Source organism: Anguilla rostrata, chromosome 10 (assembly GCF_018555375.3).
Source record: "Anguilla rostrata isolate EN2019 chromosome 10, ASM1855537v3, whole genome shotgun sequence".
Taxonomy (NCBI): Eukaryota; Metazoa; Chordata; class Actinopteri; order Anguilliformes; family Anguillidae; genus Anguilla; species Anguilla rostrata.
The window spans coordinates 12,471,148-12,494,653 of record NC_057942.1 but is presented as its reverse complement, the minus strand read 5'-3'; the positions used below and the strand labels follow the sequence as shown (position 1 = coordinate 12,494,653).

The window sequence follows — 23,506 nt, the reverse complement described above, 5'->3', positions numbered from 1 at the left end:
GACAATGTCAAAGCACATTAATAACCTGTGTGTTAAATGTGCCAGAGGTGGCCAGGGAGGTTAATTTCCATCTTCACGCCTTTGGATTGTACTTTGGATTGTGGGAGGAGACCGGAGTACCCGGAGGAAACCCACGCAAGCGCTGGGAGAACACGCAAACTCCGTGCAGACGGGATCTGGCAGGGACTCAAATCCGGAACCTTCTCCTTGTGAGGCATCGGTGCTAACCACTGTGCCACCGCGCTGCCCTAGAGCAAGATGCCCTAGACTGCCCTAGACTGCCCTAGATTGGGGAATTTTCTGAGTGATAACACTTCTGAAAAGCCCCATAAAAGATAAACAGGAAGGTAATAGCATTATTAAATTATATCCATTAAAGGCAGGGCTGCTTAGGATCATGAGAAAAAGCCATTACAGTGTTCAGGTACAACACCGACTCATTCAGCGGTGGCTAAATGAATAACTTCACTGTTTACAGACTGTGGAGCAGTTACATATATCTCTTTGTGCCGCAAAGCAAACGGAGCGCCACACATATTTATAGGCTTCCAGCCCATAGCAGGTCTTTTGACGAAAGGATATAAAAGGGATATAAAAGGAAGCGCGGGACAGAAAAAGAAAGGAAGCACACAAAGGGCAAGAGGAGCGAAAAATAAAAGCAGAACGGATGATTCATTCAGGGGGCACTCATGAGGGCATTCATCGCCAAAATAAGAGCGCGGCGGTTCACTCGCGCAGTTTTGGGAGCCGCAGCCAGAGTGACGCGCCTGAGCAAACGCGCTGGAGTTAAAGGGAACATCAGTTCCACTCTGAACGCCTGCGCAGCAGGTAGCGTCTCCTGCGGGGCCTGACTGATCCACAGAGCGCGGCGGTGGGCCAAACCCAGCCGCTCAGATACATTTTGGCTCGTCCTCAGGTTGATAACAGGAAAAAAAACAGAGAGGACTCCATTAATTAAGAAGAACTCAAACGGCCCCTTAATTAATAACGCCTCCTTGCGCAAACATTAGCTGGGTCTGAGCAGAGCTTCCATGCATTCTGGTGGAGGTGAGGAGCTAGCATCAGGTTAATTAGCCAAACTGATTCTCGCGTCAGGTGTGGCAGGAATGGGGGAGAGGTGTAGACGGAAAGAGAGAGAATGAAAGTGGTGGGGGGAAAGGAAAGAAGCAGCGAGGTGGGGGAAAAAGAGAGGGAAAACAAGTGCCAGCGACAGCAGGGGTGCCCTGAGACAAGCTTTCGGTGAGAACCACAGAACTGCTGACAGACCCGCAGCCAATAAATGGAAGAGAGTAAATGAGGGAGCCAGCCATGGGGGGCGATCGCACAGTGTGTCCCCCACACCGCAGAAACGCTGACCTGCACACTCCCGCAGAGAGGCTTCTCAGGGGAGACGAGACGGCCTGATGCCAGCAAGGCTTCAGCTTCTCGCAGCAGGCAAGACATTAATATGCTCTTCATTCTTTTTTTTTCCTCAGATAAAAAAATCTGATTAAGTCTTTCTTTTCCTCCAGTGAGGGGCTGGGCGTTCTAAATGGCCAACGCCTCTCATGTCATGGAGCCTGGCTTTCTTTTTCGCAGCGCTATCATGAAGACACTTTGAAATGCAGTGAATAGCCTCAACCCTCTTAGCACTTGGTTCGGCGAAACCTTCCTGTAATGAATGAATGCATCTGCTAGTATCATCTGTTCCTAGCGGGTGCAGCGCTTGCTCCTCCTGGTTATAAGACCGCGCGCGGTTCTGCAGCCGCTGCTGCATCTCGCCTTTCACGGCTAAGTCTTGAATTTTCAGAGCTCTGCCTGCCCACACAGTTTGGCTGATCTGCATCTCCCCCAGCAGTGTGTGTGTGTGCGTGTGTGTGTGGGTGTGTGTGCGTGCAAGCCCGCATTTCCATGGCACCAGAAGATCAAATACCCTGATTACACACAGGGATGTCCCCATTTCACTGTATTTCAGAGAAATACCTTGGTGAGCAGAAGCATTGTGTGATACTCGGAAGAGAGACAAAAATAATCGCCTCCAGTCCAGAAAAAAGCGAAGAGGAATGCGAGCGGAGCCAGGGATGAGATCCACGCTTCAGACGCCAGCACAGTGACAGCTCTGCCGGCTCTGGGCTCTGCCTAATTGGAGGAGCATTCATTAAAAGAGGCTTTACCAACACATTGCTTTACAATAGAAAAAAAAGATCAATATTCCACTGCAGAGGAGTTTATTACATTTTTTATTTGAGTTCCCCTATTTTATATCTAAGTCTATTTAGATTGTTAAAACAGGCCTTTTGTTGCAGGATACTGTAAAGGCCAGCATGAAAAAATAAATTGACAGGCTCAGAAACAAGATCATGTCAAATCGATATGCGTTAGGAGGGAAAATTTCTAAAATGCTGCCTCATGATTTGAAGGGGCATCCGTTATTATCCACAACAGAGATGGCATCTAAGTCACCGCGTGAGCTCCTGATCCGATTCTCATTGACTTGGGCACGGTTGCCGAGGTGACAGGCAAAAAAAAAAAAAAAACGGGAGCGTCAGCCTGGGCAGCTCGTCTCAATAGTCCACCGCACACCAGCACGCGGACACACTGCCCACTTACAGGTATTGGTTTTCGTCTCCATGGCAACCGCAAGACAGAGCGTGCGCTGAACAATCATTGGTGAGAGCAGGTTGATTTTTTTTTTTTTCACTTTGAAAATCCTGTTCCTCTCGATATCCAGGAGTGTATTTTTGTCTGTGTGTGAAAGACTCCATTCCCTATTTTCCTGATCCAACACGACTGCAGGATAAATGAGTTTACAATGCAGCAGCACAAACACCGACCCTCATCTTGTGACTAGAACCCATACAGAGAGAAACGTCTTTCTACACATACATGACAAACACTCTCTGGACCCCGCGACTTTTCACTTTGCTTTTAGCTAGACTCTGTAAACATCATCAGCGCGTGTGTTAAAAATACTGCACTCAAATACACAAAGTGGCACTTGACCGTCAAACAAGCCTGTGTGAGTTGCACGTACATTTTGTTGTAGTACCAGTTACATTACATTACGTGACATTTATTCGTCATACGCTTTTATCCAAAGCGACGTACAATAAGTACCCAGTTTAGGGAGGCAAAGTGTCCAAAACCTGCTCTGGGGCTGGAGGGGAGCCAGAGAGCAGAGGAGGGGAGGGAGGTGCTGGGTATTGGGCAGGCTCCTGTTGTTGGCACCTCCACAACACACAGCAGGGCTGGGAAGGTGGGGGTTGAGGTGAGCTCCACACTCGATAGATTAGGGGATATGGGCGGAGCGAGCGCAAAACACATCTTAGCGCTTGCGAAGCAGTGACATACCAATGAGGCGGAGCCTCGGAGTGGAGGTGTTTAATAACAGAGGAGCCGAAAGGCCACGGCGCATTGGAGCCCCCCGCTGAGGACACGGTAGCACCTCTGACCCTCTCTAATTAACACTGCCGTGGACAGCCCCGCGGCCCTCAGGGCCCGAGCCACGGAAAGGCCAGGGCAACAGCCAGGCAGCCAATCACAAGCGCCAGGTGCCCTCACACCACACAGGTACAGTATGGCAGTGAGGAGAAGGCCAGATAAACAAGCACGTTAGGGGGCCTACCCAAGGGTGTGCGCTCCCATCCACCACACGGGCTTCCAGGGAAATGAGTTTTTGTTTTCATGAAAGTGGCACAGGCACGCGAACGCTGGGCCACTGCAGCTAAGGGCCACGGTGCGTTTGGGGAGGGCTCAGAGCCGAGAGCACATTCAAGAGAAAATGTGTGTGTGTGTGTGTGTGTGTGTGCGTGCGTGTGTGTGCGTGTGTGACGTGTGTGTCTGTGTGTGTGTGTGTGTGCGTGTGTGTGTGTCTGTGTGTGTGTGTGCGTGCGTGTGTGTGTGTGTGTGTGTGTGTGTGTGTGCGTGTGTGTGTGTGTCTGTGTGTGTGTGTGCGTGTGTGTGTGTGTGTGTGTGTGTGTGTGTGTGTGTGTGTGTGTGTGTGTGTGTGTGTGTGTGCGCATGGGGGGGACGGAATGGGATGACCGGTTCCTGCACTGGAGAGGGACAGAGCAGGAAAGGGCAGGTGAGATTGGATTTTAGGCTCTTACCTGCTCTTTGATCTCCTGAAGCTTGTTGCTTTGTTCACGGATGTCGTGCAGGAGCTGCAGCGCCTTGTCATCCTCCTGAGACACCTCCATTCGCGCCTGCTCCAGACTGCGCTTCAGGCTCTGCAACACACACACACGTACACACGCACGCACGCACACACGCGCACACACACATACACACACACACACACGCATGCATGTAGCGAGCAAGAACACACACACATGCACACACACACGCACGCGCATACACACACACACACACAAGCACGTACACACGCACGCGCACACACACATACACACACACACGTACACACGCACGCACGCACGCGCACACACACATACACACACACACGTACACACGCACGCACGCACGCACACACACATACACACACACGTACACACGTACACATGCACGCACGCACACACACACACACGCAAGCACACGCACGCGCACACACGCACAAGCACGTACACACGCACACACACACAGACACACGCACACATACACACACATGCACGCGCGCGGCGAGCACACATGCACACACACACGCACGCACGCACACACACATGCACAAATAAAAAAACACACGCACACACACACATGATTATCATTTAATAATGCCCTCAACACAGACTCACACACAATAATCAAACCTTATCAAGTACAAAAACCAAAAGATTAATTCTATTGCTTAGAGACGAGTAATTTCTCATCGTCACAGGCCGAGGTGACACCCCCGGGAGGGAGAAGCGGCAGTTCTGAGAAACTCCGTCGTTTGCCGCACGGAGAGGCAGAGGGCGCACCCACACCAGCACAAAACGAAATAAATCAAACGCCTTCACCCTTCCCTCTCACGGGTTCCGGGCAAAAGCAATAAACTAAAACAACAAACTAAAAGAACAAAGACAAAAGAAAGCAAAACCCAGCGACAGCTTCTCAGCTCGCCAACTTTCCAGCTGCCAGTTCCCTTTTCATTTTGCGCACAGATAAACGAAACTCAAAAACTCCAAAATAAAAGCTCTGTCAGTGTGTGCTCCCGGTCTCGGCCCCGAACTGTGGAGAAGAACACACCTTTAAGCACCTGGGCTGATTAGTTAACGCAACCCAGGTGCGTGTGCTCTCTCCACCAGCCGGCGTTGCCGAGACCAATCCGGTTCACTGCTGGACCGAATGCCACACACCTCCAACCCCAGAACTCAGAATTCTGCATTAGATTGTTCTTACAGATGGCTAGCATGGTCTGGCACAATCCCTGGGCACAATTTACACACTTCAAGCGAAAGACAGTGCTTAGTTTCCGTGAAACGCATCGGTTAAGTTTGATTGCAGCTTGGCGTCGCGTTGACATCAATAATTTGGCAGACAAATATATGCACATGCGTTGTGTATGTGAGAAGCAGGGCTTTTTTAAAGTTGCTTGCTAATCTAAGGCATGTCTAAGCAAAGGAACAGGGCGCGGCGGCAGCAGCAGCAGCAGAGGCGCCGCGCGGCGCGGTGATGTCACACGCACGCTGCACTCGGTGATGTAGGTGGCCAGGTCCTGCTCCAGGATGCTCCGCTGGGTCTCCGACGCCTTCAGCTCCACATCCTTCTGCTGCAGCACGGACTCCAGGTCAGACATCTTACGCTGGACTCGGGAGATTTCCTGCTCCATCTGCACAGACACCACCGCACGCATCAGCAATAATAATAATAATCACCACAGTAAGTAAGATTAATTAAGACCAGTTAAGGAAACAGAAATTAAGAATGCCCCCCCCCCCCCGTCCCACTTCTGCTAGACTCGTTTTGATTGAATATTTCTACGACATAGCTCATTTTCTTTTTTATCACTTAAAAACATATGTATAAGATGCTGCAATCAGCATATGTCATTTTGCAGTGCTGTGGAGATGGAAATTATTCACAGGTGTGCCTTGGGTCTGACAGGTTAGGGAATCACTGCTGTAGAGTATGACTCATTAGTGCCATCTCTGCAGAGGTAGAGCGCAGAAAGAACTGAAAAAGAAGTGTGAATATTGGAGATAATCTTTTTTTTTTTTTTTTTACAGGAAATACATTTCTAAGCTGAGATTCCACTGAATTACTAAAGTACAATATCTCAATATGTTTGAGAACCAAAATAAAGCTCAGGACTTGTCTTTGCTGTTCATCTTCACCAAGGGTGTGAAAAATTTAAGATGGCAGAGTATAAAAAAGAAATAATTGAATCTTCTAGGCATTAAAATGACGGGTATAATCAACGCTTGCCATTAATCAAGCTTCTGCTTCAGCCAGGCTCCCTTAACCGGCCTCCCGAGTGAACTAATCGTCTTGATTGGCTCAAATCAGCAGCCCGTCCCTGGTCTGTATTTTTAGCCTGAAGACAGCAGGGAAAGCTGGCTGATGGGTAGGGGGGGCCTCCAGGACCGGATCAGCCCAGCAGCTCCGGCTAAAACGCGGCTGGACACACGTGTTCAGTTCTCTCCACACGAGCAAAATCCAGACGGATATTTCACAAATCCGAGCGTCCGGTTACACCTCAGCGCCCGTGAATTGTAATCCGGGGTAACGATTAAGACACGATTCGCGCCTGTGAATTGTAACCAGGGGTAATGATTATGGCAGAGCGCAGGAACTGGACTGGCTCAAACCCTGAGACAAGGTAAATAAACTTCTGCTTCGATTTGGATAAATAAAAAAAGGTTTTAAATGGGTAACTGGCAGGCTTAAGCCAAGTTGGAGAAAGGCATGTGATATGCCATAAAAAACAGCTGAAAGGGAGAGGTGAATAATAATGGAGGTATTTTCGCACTATGATATGTGAAGGGGGAGGATGGGCCCATCGGCCTCAGACGCCAGATGCAGCAGCACCTGGAGCACAGCTTCCTTCAGCTGCTTGCACATGATCAGCGTCAAAACCCCCAACACGGTGTCAAACCATTACATTTCTGTGGAGGGATCGCTGATTCCCGACTTGGCAGCAATGCTAAGCTTGGCGAAGCACAGGGCAAAAGTAATGCCAAATTGCGATCCTTGAAGTTCAAATTGAAGATGACCTTTTGTAAAGCATCCAATCACATCACAGTTTTGAAGCAGGCAGATGTCAACATGGAACATTTTTGGATAAACCCAGGATTTTCGGTTTCACAACATGAGTTCACAATTTAGCCTTATGCTGCAGACAATCAACTATCACCGCTTGTCACAGTTTTCCAAACCAACGGCTTTCCCAGAAGAAGAAGTGACTGTGGCCTTTATCCAGGAAGCAGCAATGCAGCGGCATTGGTCCTTTACACAGGACTGGGCCCACGCCTCCCGCACCACCAGCACCTAGCGCCTAGCGCCTCACACGCACGTGCGCTGGAAGCCATTTTTATAGACCGGCCGGGGCGAGGTGATGGATGGCTGTGATTAAGCCAGCGTTTAGAGCCCCAAGGTGGGACGGGGGGCGTGGGGGGCGCCCGCCCGGCGGAACCGCGGGAGCGCGATACGCTACCTTGTGACATTTGTCTTGGGTTTCCTGTAGTTCTTTGCTTTTGACGAGAAGCTTTTTTTCCAGGGAGTTGGTCTTCGCTGGGGAGTTGAGGCCTGTAGACACTGATCTGTAATCAGATAAAGGGACAAAGAAAGGAGGGGGGGGTCATCGGTGAGCTGACAGTCTGAGGTACTGAGCAATTTATGGCAAACCTTCCAGAAAAAAAAACAGGATTTGGACAGGGTTATCACACTTGATAAGTCCACATCTGGATTCCCATTTTGAATTACCACTTTAAATTCCAGATCACAAAATGAGAATTCAAAATGCCACTTTCTGCTCTGGTAACTGCTGTAAAATAACGACACATCAATAAAACTGAATGACCTGTGCAATTGCCTTTGCAATAAACATTCTGGCACCTTGTTTATGCTCAAAATCAATAGTTCCATACACAACTGTCAAGGGAACTAGGAAAATAGCGGGTCAGGAATAAGAGGACATTTGCACTAGTCAGAGAGGCTTCAAATGTGAAAATACAATCAAGTGAAGAACGGCGGGGAAAAAAGAATTCTGCATCATAAATCAGATATATTACTGTACACGCACTCCAAGAAAAAGCCTATTTTAAAAGATAAACAAATTTATGCTGACAAATAATAAAATCCGACAAAATAAAAACCGCTACAGTAAATTCAGCGAATTGAAATGATGATCAGTTGGTAGTTTTTATTTGAATCTCACAGGTTTTTGGCTGTAAACTGAAATGTATGCAGGGTTGAATTGCATGGCACCCAGCACAGTTCTGTCCATTCACTGCGTGTGGCATTTCAGGCATAACGGTAAATTAAGTTTAAAAATCCATTCAGTCAAGGTTTGTGAATCGTGCTCAAAAGAAATCAGGGTTTGTCTAGCCATGTTGAAAGAAGCCCAGACTGGGGCCTCACAGTATACTCCTATTTTCTGTTGACAGAGAAAACTGCAGTCCCTTGTGTTTCAAAAACAGATCCATACAGAAGGCTTCTGAAATGCAACCACGTACTTCATAAATACAGATAAACTCCAATCCCATCAATTTATTGTGGGGCCAAGGATCTCAACTCACCTATCGGAAATAACCTTCTTAATATTAAGAATTTTTAATAATATTAATAATATTTTTACATGAATATATTATTCAGTATGACGCACAAAATACATAAATTACAAAACAATATAACCCCTGGCAACATACATAATGTGAAACTAGTAGAGAAGATTGAACTTCTTACTTTTTAAAAGTGTTATGCTAAAGTGTACAAAGATTTACAGTACAGCATCCTTTAAGCCTTTTAAAGATGCATAATGTCAGAAACGCATCCTTAATCTCAAAACTATCCCTACATTTCACAATATGTACAGTACATGAACACAAAGTTTCACTCTTTCTCTCTCACTCACTCTCCCCATTGCACACGCGTACTCATGTGCGCACGCATGCACAGACATACAGACACACACACACACACACACACACACACACACACACACACACACACTTAATAAATTTGGCAGCCTCTGAGTCAGAGAGGCAGAAGAATGGCAATCAGGATGAAAGTGTTTCTAATAAAAGATCCCACTCCCCCACACTGAGGCCCAGCGGTTGCACACTTACAGAAGAGCCCCCTGCCTGAGAGACGCAGAGCCATGCACAGCCCAGGCATTAAGCAGAGCCTGTTAAAACACACACATATACTGTACATACACACACACACACGCACACACACACACACACACACACACACACGCACACACACACACACACATACTGTACATACACACACACTGTACATACACACAAACATACACATACTGTACATACACACACACAAACACACACACATACTATACATACAAACACACACACATACTGTACATACACACACACACACATACTGTACATACACACACACACACACGCACACACATGCGCACACACACACACACACACTCATACGTACACACCCGCACACACACATACTGTACATACACACACACACACACGCACACACACACATGCGCACACACACACACACACACATACTGTACATACACACACACACGCACACACACACGTACACACATGCGCACACACACACACACCTGCACAGACACACGCACACACACACGTACACACATGCGCACACACACACACACACACATACTGTACATACACACACACTGTACATACACACAAACATACACATACTGTACATACACACACACAAACACACACACATACTGTACATACACACACACTGTACATACACACAAACATACACATACTGTACATACACACACACAAACACACACACATACTATACATACACACACACTGTACATACACACAAACATACACATACTGTACATACACACACACAAACACACACACATACTATACATACACACACACACACATACTGTACATACACGCACACTGTACATACACACACACACACATACTGTACATACACACACACAAACACACACACATACTATACATACACACACACACACATACTGTACATACACACACACACGAACACACACACGCACACACATACTGTACATACACACACACACACTCGCGCACACACACAGTCATCAAACAATGAAAAAATCTTGGGCATGGAATAATGATCAGACCATATGAAGTGGGCTGGGCAATGCTTTTTGCAGTCTTATCACAACAGTTGGTGAGGAGGACCACACTGATGACATTTCATGTACTGAAAGTCACCTCCCAGTATCCGAGGAGAGGTGGGGGGGGGCTGTTATGGACATACAGGGCTATCCAGTCCACCCCTGCTTTCACACTGTCGTGGTGGGCAGTTTGATGACTGAATCTGCATCCACCTGCTGTGCTGAACAAAAACTCTACAGGAAACGTTATATGCACAAAATGATTTCATCTCTGACAAATCCTGAACAAAACCGTAGATGTTTGTATGACGCCCCCAGTTACTATAAATATAACGTCCCTGAGGTGGACAAAAAAAATTAATAAACAAAACCTCTCGCCTACCAGCCAAACCAACCGAAAGGAAAGACTTCTTGTTAAGTTTGTGATGCAGTTTCTCCTACACCCTCCTTGATAGGAAACTCCTTTATCCCTCCTTGCTCCAAGAATACTTCATTAGGCGCAGCCGAAGTACACGGCCAGCGGACAATGAGCAGCAACGGCCTCTAACCCTCCGGCGAGCGGCGGGACGAGACACCGAGAGCGACGCCGGCCGCGAGCAACATGTCCGCCGCACACGGCGCAAAGCGCAACGCGTCACCGGGCTCTGCCAGCCGGCCCCCAGTCTAACGGGGGCGACATAGCTCAGGAGGTAAGAGCGATTGTCTGGCAGTCGGAGGGTTGCCGGTTCAAACCCCACCCTGGCCGTGTCGAAGTGTCCTTGAGCAAGACACCTAAACCCTAACTGCTCTGGCGAATGAGAGGCATCCATTGTAAAGCGCTTTGGATAAAAGCGCTATATAAATGCAGTCCATTTACCATTTAACCGACAGAGCCGAAACGCGGCGAGAGAAGGCGGCGCGTAGCGAGGAGGAGCCGGCTCGTGCCCGTCACCCTCAGCTACCTCCAGCGTAAAAGGGCGTAGGACGCCCGTTTAAGATCCGCGTCACGCCACCGACCGCGGACCGGGGCCCGAGAACCTCGCGCGTCACAGCGTCGCGAGTGACTGCCTTTATGAGCCCAGCATTAAGCGCTCTCCCGCGACGTGACATTTTTCAGCACGATGCGCTCGTCACCGTTTCACATTTAACTCAACGCAACGCCGGAATAAACAACAAAAAAAAAACTCTTAATGATAATGAAGTGTTTTTGTGCTGTAGTTTGAGTGTTTATTACCTAGGTAACATAATCGCACAGTGCTCCCATTCCCTTCCCTCAACACTGAAACTCACTTTCCCGCCTCTTGACGAGCTCTTGTTTATGATGACTACAGAGACGTGTCCTTTATGGCAACGCTCGATGATGAACTCTCCAGGGCAATTCATCTAGGCCTCATTTGTATTGTGATTTGAAGCTGGAATGAAAAATGAAAGGCTATTTAAACAAAGAAAACCTTTCCCACCCCCAAAGGTGCGCATAATTTTTTATTTTGCGTGTGTGTGCATGTGTGTGTGTGTGTGTGTGTGTGTGTGCTGTGTGTGTTTGTGTGTGTGTGTGCATGTGTGTGTGTGTGTGTGTGTGTGTGTGTGTGAGAGTGTGTGTGCAACAGACAGAAATTCTAAATAAATAAATGACCTGATTCACAGTGCTCCAGCAGAAATGACCCCATAAGCAGAGAGAGGGTTAAGGAAGTGCAGCCACTTGAGCAGATCCGATCCCACAGATGCCAGTCGCCAGGAGAATGACGCCATTAACCCGTCAGCCCACCGCAGAGGCAGGCTTCACGCCATCGCCGCCGGTGCAAAGCAGCCCGCAGCCAGGCACCGGCAGCCAGACAGAGCTGTGGAGGCGGCTCCACCAGCCCTGTCTAGAGGCCCGTCCGAGAGGACTTCAGGTGCCGTTCAAACAGGCGCAGCCGGAAGGTAGCCTCTGCAGCCCGTCGATCAGCCCTCAGGACGTGGGCGGCTAGCGCCGAACCGCTGAAGTCCTCTCACTGCTGCCAATGTCACCAAAGCTGCCGCTCCTATCGCCATCCCCATCATCACCAGATTGTCTCTCTCTCTCGCTGGAGCAAGCTGTCACGTTCCCAAGTTGTGATTCTGTGATGATTTTATAATGATTACTAATTTTGAAGGAAAAAAAATTTGTTATTCAAGTAATTTTGTCTGTTTCTGAATGTTTCTTCAAATTCCAAAATTTATGTCAGGACTTTCAATTTGAATGCGTATCCAGCCATATTGAGTTGGAATTGACCATCACTGCCCGTGTGTTCCAAAGTAAATTAAATATCTATGGTATAGCTGTAATGCATTCATATCATTGCATGCCATATATGTCCTAATACGCCGAAATAGATGATAGGTGTGTTACAGGGGATGGAGGTGGGGCTAGAATATCGTGTGCTCAATTCAGACCCAAGTTAAACCACTGGGTTGTGAATTAATTTCTCATGTTCCATGTTCACAGCGCTGACCTCCTCCAGGGTTTAACCAGATCCCTAAAGTCCTGCAGCTGGAGGGAAGACTGTGCTGACAGGCGAGGCGAGGGAGGGTCTGCAAAGTGCTGAATGTGCGTTTTCATGCGCTGCCATTTTTCCTTCTGACAAAAATCAATCTGCAGTACCATGAAAAAAGAGTGATGAAAAAAGAAAGAATGAACAAAAGATTCATCCAACAGGCAAAACGGCAAAGCAATCAATGTTTCCGGTCCAACCGTTCCATCCCTCCCCCGAAATCGAACGCACATGGTTATGAGAGGCTTTTACATTGTCCTCCAGTCTGCAGCGCTAACTAACTCCATGCAAGCTTCGTTTATTTTGTTCCTATGGAACAAGCCCCAATAATATCAAACAGGAGATGATGAGACTCAACACACAATTAATATTCTAACCTTAGCCTCAAGAACATCCCTCTCAGAACTCAGATTTTGACTGTTCCTAAGGATTCACCAGCCAACTAAGAGGTGTTTAGCTAACACAATTCGGTTATCAGGTCAAAACATAAAGGATTTGTGTCCCCATAACCTGTTGCCAAGCTTGTGACCAAGCTTTGTTTGAACAGGCCCAAATACTATGTTATGCCTTATCAGAAATCAGCAGGCTGTGTGAGTATATTTTTAAGTGCTTTCAAATGAATAGTGCTTCCATCTCTTGGTAATTATCACTTGGTTTTCCCTCTAATTGATCTTACTGCGCTTTTTTATTGCTAGTTTTTATGTGCCAGATGCTTGCGCTTTTCCTGTGTGTTCATTTCAACTCCTGTTCTGTATTCGTAGAGTTGGAAGCTGCATAGATTGCCCACTTAGCAAAGCACCGAATAAAAAAAGCTCATCATTATCGTAATTATTTTTTTAAATGTCAACCCAATCAGCTTGGGTTCATTTGTGTTAGTGCTTGCTGAGAACTCCTGTTTCCATCAGGTTATGCACTGTGTGAAGCCGTAGGAGGAAGTTTCGGAAACAAAAAAAACCATGGCGACAAGCATGTCACCTCACTAATCATTCACAACGCATTATCTGCTGCAGTGTCCACACTGCTCATTTTAACCCCAACACTAAGACCCACACTGTCTCCACTAGACAGTGCCTTCACCTGGACTAGGCAGTACAGGAGAAGGCACTGATTTGAACTGGAATTGTTCCCTGAATTTCAATATTAACTAAATTGAACTCAACCCTTATTGACATTGTGGTATTCATTTTACCATCTAGAATCTCCGGCAATGCAATTTCCTGCAATGCACTGCAGTAAACATTACCTTACCAGAATACTTTATAGCAACAACACATTGCCTCTAAACCTGCGGTGATTAAAATGGCTAGCTAAAATCAGCTGCAAACAGTTCTTTTTTGTAAGCTGTAAATTAAATTGCTGTGAACTTGTTTAAGTACCAATTCAAACACTTTTCTAAATTAAGGTTCTGTTTTTATCCTCAATTTACTAGGCTCGAGTTAAAGCAGTCGCCCCGAATCCAAAGTCGTAAATTCAGGATGAAGGGGGAAAAAAGTAGCTTCCTGCCATGAAGCAGATCCATAGAGGACTGCTACTCTCGTCATGAATCACCCCATAGAGTCGGGAACCAAATCCTGACCGCGACCGTGACGGCTACGGCCAGGCGTCCCACGGCAAGGGGCTGCACCAGCAGGGCACTTCACCGCGCCGCGCATTAACGAACTCGCGGATAAACCGGGCGAAAAGATGCAGCGGCTAGCCGTGTGCGTTTCAAATGACGCAATGTTGCATTAGAAGAGATTGAATATACAGTATTTAAAAAATAAAGAAATAATCTCTTGCAGACCGTACTGGAAATGTATTCAGGACGGAAAGCGCTTGTGCATTCTGCAGCAGGTGAAAATCCTTTCAGTCACTCCGTAAAAGCCAAGGTCTTTCAAAGCAAAACTTCCATCCTTGCAGGCTTTCCACAGCTCTTCTGCAAAGTGTTTCCAGTACCATTCTAAGTGGCTTAACCACTTTTCTTAATTATACTCAGATCATTATTACCCGCACTGCTAATTAAGGAATTAACAACAAGCACCTAAAGGAGAGAAAAACAGCAGTGATGAAGGGGGAAGAAAATCAACGTAAATTAAACTACTTTTCCTGAGGGGAATCCTTCATGCAGCGCTGGCCGACTAAACTCCCCTCTGCTGGGCAGAAATCTCCAGAGGGCCTTCTCCCTCGACTGTGTCGAAGAGTAACATACAGGACGGACGCAACACGCAGAAGTAAGACGACAACTTTCTGTTTCGACCAAACACAGTCTTTTTTCACATCTTGTTCTCATATGTATAGTGTATGCTTTAAAAAACAAAAACGTCAAATAAAGAAATAAATAAATAGATAGAAGGCGGGAGGTCATGATTTTAAAACGCATTTGGTTTAATACATAATCCTCAAGCTGAAGCTCACTGACAAAATTGCCATCGCCAAACATTTTCCTAAAGTACAGTGAAAGACTTGAGCGTGTCCCTCCCATCAGGCCCATAATTCCTCAGCCGTCCCTTATCAGCTGCCTTTTAATGCGGCTCCAAATCGCAGCTAAACGAATGCCAACGCGCGCCTTCACCTGCTGCAGTGCAGGTAATTACATCAACCGCTTTGGTCAAAAATCATGCCTCTCGCGACGTTCTCGCTTAATTTGGCTTTAATTTGAATTTAACTGAACCTTCTAATACATCCAGGTGATCGTTTAACTCTCGTATTTCAAAACATGTAATCTTAAGGACAAAGAGGCCCAGAGGAAAGCATGGTATTCTTATATTTTGTTTATTAAATAAAAATAAAATGAAATACTTCTTTCTGTCCCTTTAATTCATATATCCCCTGAGAAGGCAACAAAAACACAAGCCTTTTAAATGTGTCTGTGACGAGAGGTAGTGCAGTCTGTAAGGCAGCTGACTCTCAAGATGAGTTCGAGTACCACTCCCCCCCCACCCTCCTTGCCATGACACCTCTTGATCTATGGCCCCTCTCCATCTTACCCCCTCTGCTTCCATTCTGTTTGAATGAAGCAAAGAAACCTGTTATTAAAAAAGTGCCATGGTGCCTCTGTGCCCCATCCATCATTCCTCGGTGCTAGAAGCCAAACAGCTCAAAAACAGCTCATTTTACAGGCTTTTTTTTGGTATGGTGCAGGAATTCACCCCTCGAACAGGTGGGACAGGCGCGGCAGGTGGCAGAGGTGATGTGATCCAGTTCGGACTAAGTCCTGCGGAGGGGGACATTACAGTGAACCTGGCACGGCTAAGCTCTCGAGGGTAGATGTGCTTCGGCAGTCAGTCAGATAAATACGCCCTTGCCCACCTGCAAGACTCATAACCTGTGTAGGACCACATCAGCATCCAGCCCTGACTGACTAACTGGCCTGTAGCATATAAAATCACCGGAGTATGGAACCCTGAAATCCCATTAATGCAGTGGTGAAGACTGTACGTTATCTGATTATCTCTGAGCCAGCAAATTACCCTTCAGGGTTTTCTTTAAAGCCCTTTCATTGCAATTACCTCGGTAAATGGGTTGAACACAACACTACCTTCCGGAGAAAGATTTTAATGTAGATACAATGTATAACCTGGTCATATGGCACACATCTTGAAATGAGACAAAAAAAGGCCCCTGATTAAATGTGAAAAAGACATTTCACAGTAGCAACTCTGAACAAATACAATTTCAGGCACAATAACCACTTTGTTGTAGGATGTGGATCAATAAATATCAAGAAGAATACAGTCTCAAAGGACCTTAAACATGCTGGCAGGTGACAAAAAAAGAATTTTTGTGTTTTGGGGAACTTCTACAGGTGTACAGTATGGCTGTATGTGGATGTCCAGTGTTCATTCACTGTGTGCTCGTGTACAGAACATACATACATGTAGCATAACAGTAATAACAGTAAAACAGTAATATAATTCCAGATGACTCAGCTTCGCTCTTGATGAATTATCAACAAAGGTTCATTCCAATAAAATCCACTTTTGAAACAGAGAGAAGGTGGGAGGAAGAGGGCTGAAATCAAGGCACTTCAAAACAGTTTTCAGGCTAGGCAGTTAAAGCCGTTACAGAAATATGGATTAACGCCATGACTAAAGTAAACCTCTTTCCAACGCGGAGAACTGTTGCTGGAAGAGGAAGTTAAAGGTGCACAAAATATGTCGCCGAATGACAGGTACTGAAAGCTCCCATTTCCGTCAGCATGAAAACAAACAGGCCGATTTAAGCACCAAAGGAATCACAGAAGTAAAGAAGGATTAGGAGCTGGAGGAAGGGGAGTGCAGAAAAAAAAGATGAGTGAAGAAGAAAAAAAAACCAACTGAATAAAAGTGAACCCTGAGGGAAAGGAAGTGAGAGGCTGGGGGAGCAAAGGTTGAAAAGTGCTCAGAAGTTGTTTGTCCCACACACACTCTTCCTACCCCCTCATTCCAGCTCAGTGAACGCACCGTGTCTTTCCGGAATTTTCAACATTACATCCGATTGTTGGTCACCATGGATATTGCTTGGCAACGATAGCTCCGAATGCCAAAACAAGACAGCTGCCCAGTGCCTCAAGCTGGCAGAACTCATCTTTTGCATAGATAAAAATGTAGCTGCGGCCACCAAGGTCAGGTCAGGCACAGGGATAAACGTACAACACAAACAAAGCTGAGTGAAGACGCGGTAAATGTTGAGAATGAGAAAAACAGGGAGGGAACATGCAGCATAGTTCACATGGTGGCCATGAGTCAGGCATGATGACGAGATACTGAGATATGCCGACAAACAAGAAGCTAGATGGCTAACTCATGTTAGATTATTAAAACAAATCAATCATATGAGGAAATAAATATCTTCATTCTCTTCTGTTAATTTCATCATACAACAAATTTAGCATGTGCAAAGGAAAACACAAACCATTTATCAGCCCATTTAGTTTTACAGCTAAAATTGTGTATTTTGTCAACTTTCTTCTTTACATTTCCAAGGCAAGACACTGTATTACAATGGGATTGCAAGACTATTATTGTTGTTGTTGTTGTTATTATGCTAAGACATGTGGGCCAGAAGCTTTCTAAAGTTATAGGCCACTGGAAAACATACTTTAATGCTAAGTCCTGAAAAGGTTGTGAGATAAACCCTGTAGTACCCTCATGCAGACTTAATCACTCAACCGGAATACCCAGCTGTTTAAATTGCTGCCTGAAACGAGAGATACCAAAGATGCGTTTGATAAGGCTGCCCTCTCATCAAACTAATTAAAATAATTAAGAGGGATCCGTGGAGAGTGACAGCTCATGTACACGTATGTTAGGCCTATTTAAGGCAGAGTTGCCCAGGAGAAAATGCATCGATCTCATAAGTGCATGTAATTAACATTGCACCACAATCAAGAGAAGTAAATCAGTCCAAGAAAAAACAGCATCTATCATTTTGTGAGAAGTTTAAGTGGAATTCCGTCGTAAAATGAACTTTTACTTGTAGAAGAGTAGCTGTCCTCTTGATTAAAATGAGCTCTCAGCCAGCTCTCTAACTGTAGTGAGTGGCGAGATATAGCCCCAAACTACTGTCCATGCTCCTGGACGGACATCAGACAATGCCAGTCACAGGTGGCCATGCCTACTGAATACAACAGGATGGGCTGGGCGTTACGAATAGGCCTGCAAAGAGGATAATGTTACTCACCAGCAAACCAGCCACGGAACAAAAAAAAAATCTAGGTTTATATGTTCAGTTTACTGCTCAAGTGCAATTTTTTTTTTTTTTTTTTTTAAATGCCTCTCTGGTGGGTCAAATCGCATGGGTTTAACGTAACCACGATCGCAGTTGACTCATCGCAAGCTATTTCAGGCTCGGTCACGACTGCTGCGATATCAGGCTGTCATAATAAATCCTGAAAGAACAGACGTTTTTATAGAACACCGGTGCTGAGACCGAACGGGAGGCAGGAGACGAAGACGTTAAGCCAGGCAAGGAGAAACGTACGGTTGACATGGGTTGACATTCCCTCAGACGAGAGCCGATAAGGATATCTCCCACAAATGCGCATTTCAATGAATTATCTGACAAATATGCTCGCCTCTTCTGCCGTCTTTTGTTACTTTTCTAAACGACGCATCAACAGCAAAACGACCTGCTCGACTAGTCATTTTAGTGGAATAAAGACATAGGTAACGCTATGTGGGTCGGAGAAATCAATTTGCAGTATTACCAGTTCTACTGCCAATGTTTTCAATGCTGGGTTTTTAGTCACTTCACATGTAGTTACACTGTTTAGACTACAAGGTTTGTATCAGGTACTTCCATTCACATTGTCATTCTACCGGAAGCCTTGGCTTAAATGTTTTTTAATAAAAAGCTCTCTGTGTTCAAGAAGATCGATTTGTGCAATTAACCCACTGCAAGACACAGGCATGCACTTTAAATATAACACATTACTGCCAGTAACACATATGTCGTTTATTACTGTCAGCAATACGTCCACGGTATTCTACAGTATATGTGGCTATATAATGTGTGTATGGTAGATGCCATTATTGCTACCCAGCACTGCATTTTGCAGCAGTAGGAAAACACAACTAGCAGCAAGGTAACGTTAGCCAACTTGAGCCTGTTTCATTAAAATGTCGAATCAAACACGGTGTTAGCAATATAATGAACAATAGTACCCCCAGCACCTACGTTGAAGTTATCTCCAAAATCAAACTACCCGCAAAATGAGGAAGGGTAGAGGTGTACGTCATTATGATGTATACCTCTACCAAATATGTTCAACCTTTTCACTGGTTCAATATTCGTCTTAAGGGAAAAGGTGATTTTGCACAGCAACACACAAGAGAGAGAGTGAATACTTACTGTATCACCTTATCCCGTAAATGAGCAATGTAGTTGTCGGCACGGAATTCCACCTTCAAGAGTGCCAGATAATCTTTGTATGTTTTTACCTTTAAAAAGTAAATAGCTCAGGACCGAAATGGGAAATCTATGCCACAAGACAAATCCAACAAATAATGGGCTTAGGGCCGAGTTACTGAAGAGCATTATGGCTGACAGATGCATAATTTCATCGCCTTGTTCGCTTTGGTGCACTGAAAAGCTCTATGTTCCTAAAACTGCCTGTCAGTAAAATAAAATGGCACATTTACTGAAATAATAGGGGGCCTAAATAAATACAATAATTGAATCTTAATTTCTTTTACTTCCAGTTCCCATGCAGTACTCTGTGCAAGATCCACAAGATCACCCATCTTTATGAAGGAGTTTTAGCTTTTGGCCCAAGAGTGAGCTCCAGGAACATTATCCAACCATTGTAGAAGAGCCTCTCCTAAACTTTATATCATGTACCAGAATGAAGCCCTCAAATTAAATACATGTTGATACAAACACTATAACAAGGAATAACCAATCTTTGCCAAAAATATTCAGTAAACCATGCTAAATTGTGTACCAAAGAGCCATATTAAACATGAGTCGTGGAATATACAGTACATCAATGGTATGGTAAATGTAACTGCTTGCTCTTTTTATATAACACATACATACTGTACTGTATATGCATTGAAGATTCTTTAAGAGTTAAAACAAGTAGCGTAGGACTAAAATGCTTCCATGCTATACCACAAGTGCTCCCATCCCTCTATCACAAAGGCTTTCTGCTGACACCGGCAAACATGAAGACAGCATTTATCGATCACACACATAAAGACTGTATTCTCTCGAGATGGCAAGATGGAGAACCACAGGGCCAAGCAATCTGACAACTGTAGGAAAACAGGTAGCACTGCTCTGGAATGTGGTTTTAGTTTCTATGAAAAATCAGTGAAAGTTTAATTGTAACTTTGGCATCATTTTCATATTAATAATTTGGTACACAGACTGATATTAGGTATTTTGTTTTTTAACAGATGGACAGTGCTTTCAGTGTGATAAGATAACTTGGCTTTTCTTATTAAATTGACAATTCACTTTTTTTTGTAGCGTAGCCAACAAAATATGTTTATGACCTAAACACAATCATGAGTCATGGACTCATGTACAATTATAACAATTCTGTGTATCATGCATAGATTTCAACAATTAATAAATAAAAAAGACATTGTAGATGTACTGTAGCGCGTACAAAGGATTTCCAAAGAATAAGTGGCAATTTCTTGTGGCCATTTTAAAACCAGTCCATTTGTAAAAACAATTTAAAAAAAAAAAAGCATGCGTTTATAATCCTATAGCCTATACGGAATCAGTAACGTAATCACAACCTGAATTAACTATGTGGCAGTCTATCTAGGAAGCTATTTTAATGAAAAGCTGTGTAGCTAGATTAAAATCAATTTCCCACTGGTTTCCAGATATCTGTCCCTTTTATTGATTTGATAACCTTTTGTTTTTTATTCATATTCATGTTTATTTCAGCACGCAGCCACAGTAGGAGCAGAATAAAGCACTCACGCCGCATTTCCACACCATTCTTCAAAACATTCTCCAAAAAAACTTAACAGGGAACTTAGCAGCATATCTTTATGCTCTAAGCAAGAATAAACCATTTTAATTGGGAGCATGAGATGTGACACTAATTATGCATGTTTAGCAGGATGGAAAATATGCAAGACTGACAATTGCGGGGGGGTGGCGGGGCGGGGGTCATGAGTTCAAGTCACTAGGGAGGCACAGCCACTGAGCCTTGAGTTAGGAACTTAGCCTGGGCCACTTCAGTAAAATTCAAATGTTAATTGGACAATATGTTGACTCTACACAATGCAAATTGAATTGAATGGGGGCCTGATTATCAGTCACCTGATCAATTTTATGCCAAATTCCTTTCCTGGAATAAATTAGCAAAGCCTCATTAAGGCCCTCTTTTATGTGCCTAATGTTGAGACACATTTTCACACAACAGGCACCACAAATAAAGGTAATGACTGTATTACTGGATTTTTCAGATACAGTTCAGTACAGTAAAAGCAGAGTTTTCATGGGTACGTTTCTCTACTGTGCAGGCCAGATTTTTTCTCCTGCAAATGAAAGGTGGCAGCCAATGTGTAAATTAGCTCCGCGATTGGATCGAAACCATCCTCTCGACAGGCCAGCGTGAAAGGTTTCCAGTGCTATAAAAACACCTTGATTTGAAGCTGATTGCAAGAGTGCAAGTAATCTAGTAACCCATTACTCTTTTTTTCCCCCGTCTGGCAATTTCCAACAAGTGAAACATTTGATTTCGCTCAGCATTTATATACTTCATTGAATGATTCGTGCCTCCAACCCCCCTTTCAAAGAACTCTCTCTAAGATTTACCCACAGTTCATTTTTTAATCTAAGAGAACAGGAGCTTGGACCACAGAGTTATAATTTCCCTAAAGATTGATATGAGTGGATATGGATATGAATGGGGGGGGGGATGTAAAATAAACATAAAATGAGACAAGACAGCTACATAAAAATTCAAAAGCACAGCTGAACCTGAACATATCTAGAACATTCTCTCTGGTACTGAATAATCATAGGATGACTCAGCACACGAGCAGGAGCGGGAGCAGAACACGGGGAGGACCTGCCCCAGTCATGCAGGCTCCCCACAGCCAGTCGGCAGTCAGGGTGACAGGAGGCCAGATCTGGGGCTGCGGGGGACCCCTGAATCCCAGACCTGTTGAGTCGGTAGTGACAGAGTTTCCCAGCACAGGGTCGCACCCTGCCCCCGTTCCCCAGAGAGCCAGGAGGCTCGCCACAGCGGGAGTCACGACGACGGCGTGAAACCAAACGGACCGGCGGAAACAGCGCCGCTCTCACTTAGAGCGACAGAGAGAGGGAGGGAGGGAGGGAGGGAGGCGCTATCCGCGCAGCAACGAAAAAAATAAAACATCGCTCATCGCTCAGAGAGAAACGAGAACAGCACCGCTCCTGAAGAGAAAACTCCGGCGCTGGAGGGAACCGCGGCGGAAAAGTGCTGGTGTCACGACACGCGTTCAGACGCGGCAGATTCTCACCGGAGAGAAAAACAACCCGGCTTCATCTGCGCACTGATGAGAGGAAGTGCCCACACCGTGCCTAATGGCATTTCATGCTGCTTACAACCGCTTGTAAGCCCCCCCCCCCACCCAACCCCCCTCAGCCCCCCCCCACACACACTCTCCACGCCCCTTCCCTTGCAACAAACACAGACAAACAGACACAGGTTGAGAAACATTACATTACATTACATTCATTTGGCAGACGCTTTTATCCAAAGCGACGTACAAAAGTGCATTTTCATGATCGTATGCAACTGCTGAACACGGGTTCAGTAAGGTACAATTACTTATTTTGTACAGCTATTTCTAGCCGAGAACAATGAACACTATCCTGGTCTAACATCTGCAAACATGCATATGCTACTGTCCTGGAATTACAAATGAAACAGAGAAGTACAGATTGTGGACTTTGGCAGATCAGATTATTCCTCTAGGACCACTGCCCAGCCCACCTACTTTTTAATAGCAATGGCTATGTGGTATTATGGGCAGTAGGCTCAATCACAACCTCCACTACTCCCTCCCCCCTACACCCACCACATAAACCCAGAGATTAAGAGCCGTGGACTCCCTGACCAGCACCCCCTACGCCGCGTCCAACACCTCCAGTCAAATCCCCAGAAACTCATTAGATCACTGGGATGAGACTGAAGCAGACATTCTAATTAGCCACCTCAATGTGGAGAGAGAGACAGAGAGAAATAAAGAGAGGAAGAGCAAGCCCTATTCACAAGCGAGAGCTTTCCTTGTGATGGTTATCACAAAATGGAGATGAACCAAACAACAGAAAATAGTTACAAAACACTTGAATATAAATAATAAAAAATAAAATA

At 45.3% G+C, this 23,506-nt stretch overlaps 1 protein-coding gene across 5 annotated transcripts in view; it reads right to left on the bottom strand.

Annotated features, from left to right (window-relative positions):
- The window catches only part of LOC135265010 (citron rho-interacting kinase), a 77,554-nt gene that overhangs the window by 38,501 nt on the left and 15,547 nt on the right, over positions 1–23,506 (bottom strand). For all 5 annotated transcript variants that reach the window (XM_064354178.1, XM_064354180.1, XM_064354181.1 and 2 more), the window contains exons 11-13: positions 7,568–7,673; positions 5,600–5,743; positions 4,089–4,208 (exon numbers count right to left, since the gene is read on the bottom strand). In XM_064354178.1, the coding sequence (XP_064210248.1) occupies positions 4,089–4,208; positions 5,600–5,743; positions 7,568–7,673 (370 nt within the window). The remainder of the gene's footprint in view (positions 1–4,088; positions 4,209–5,599; positions 5,744–7,567; positions 7,674–23,506) is intronic.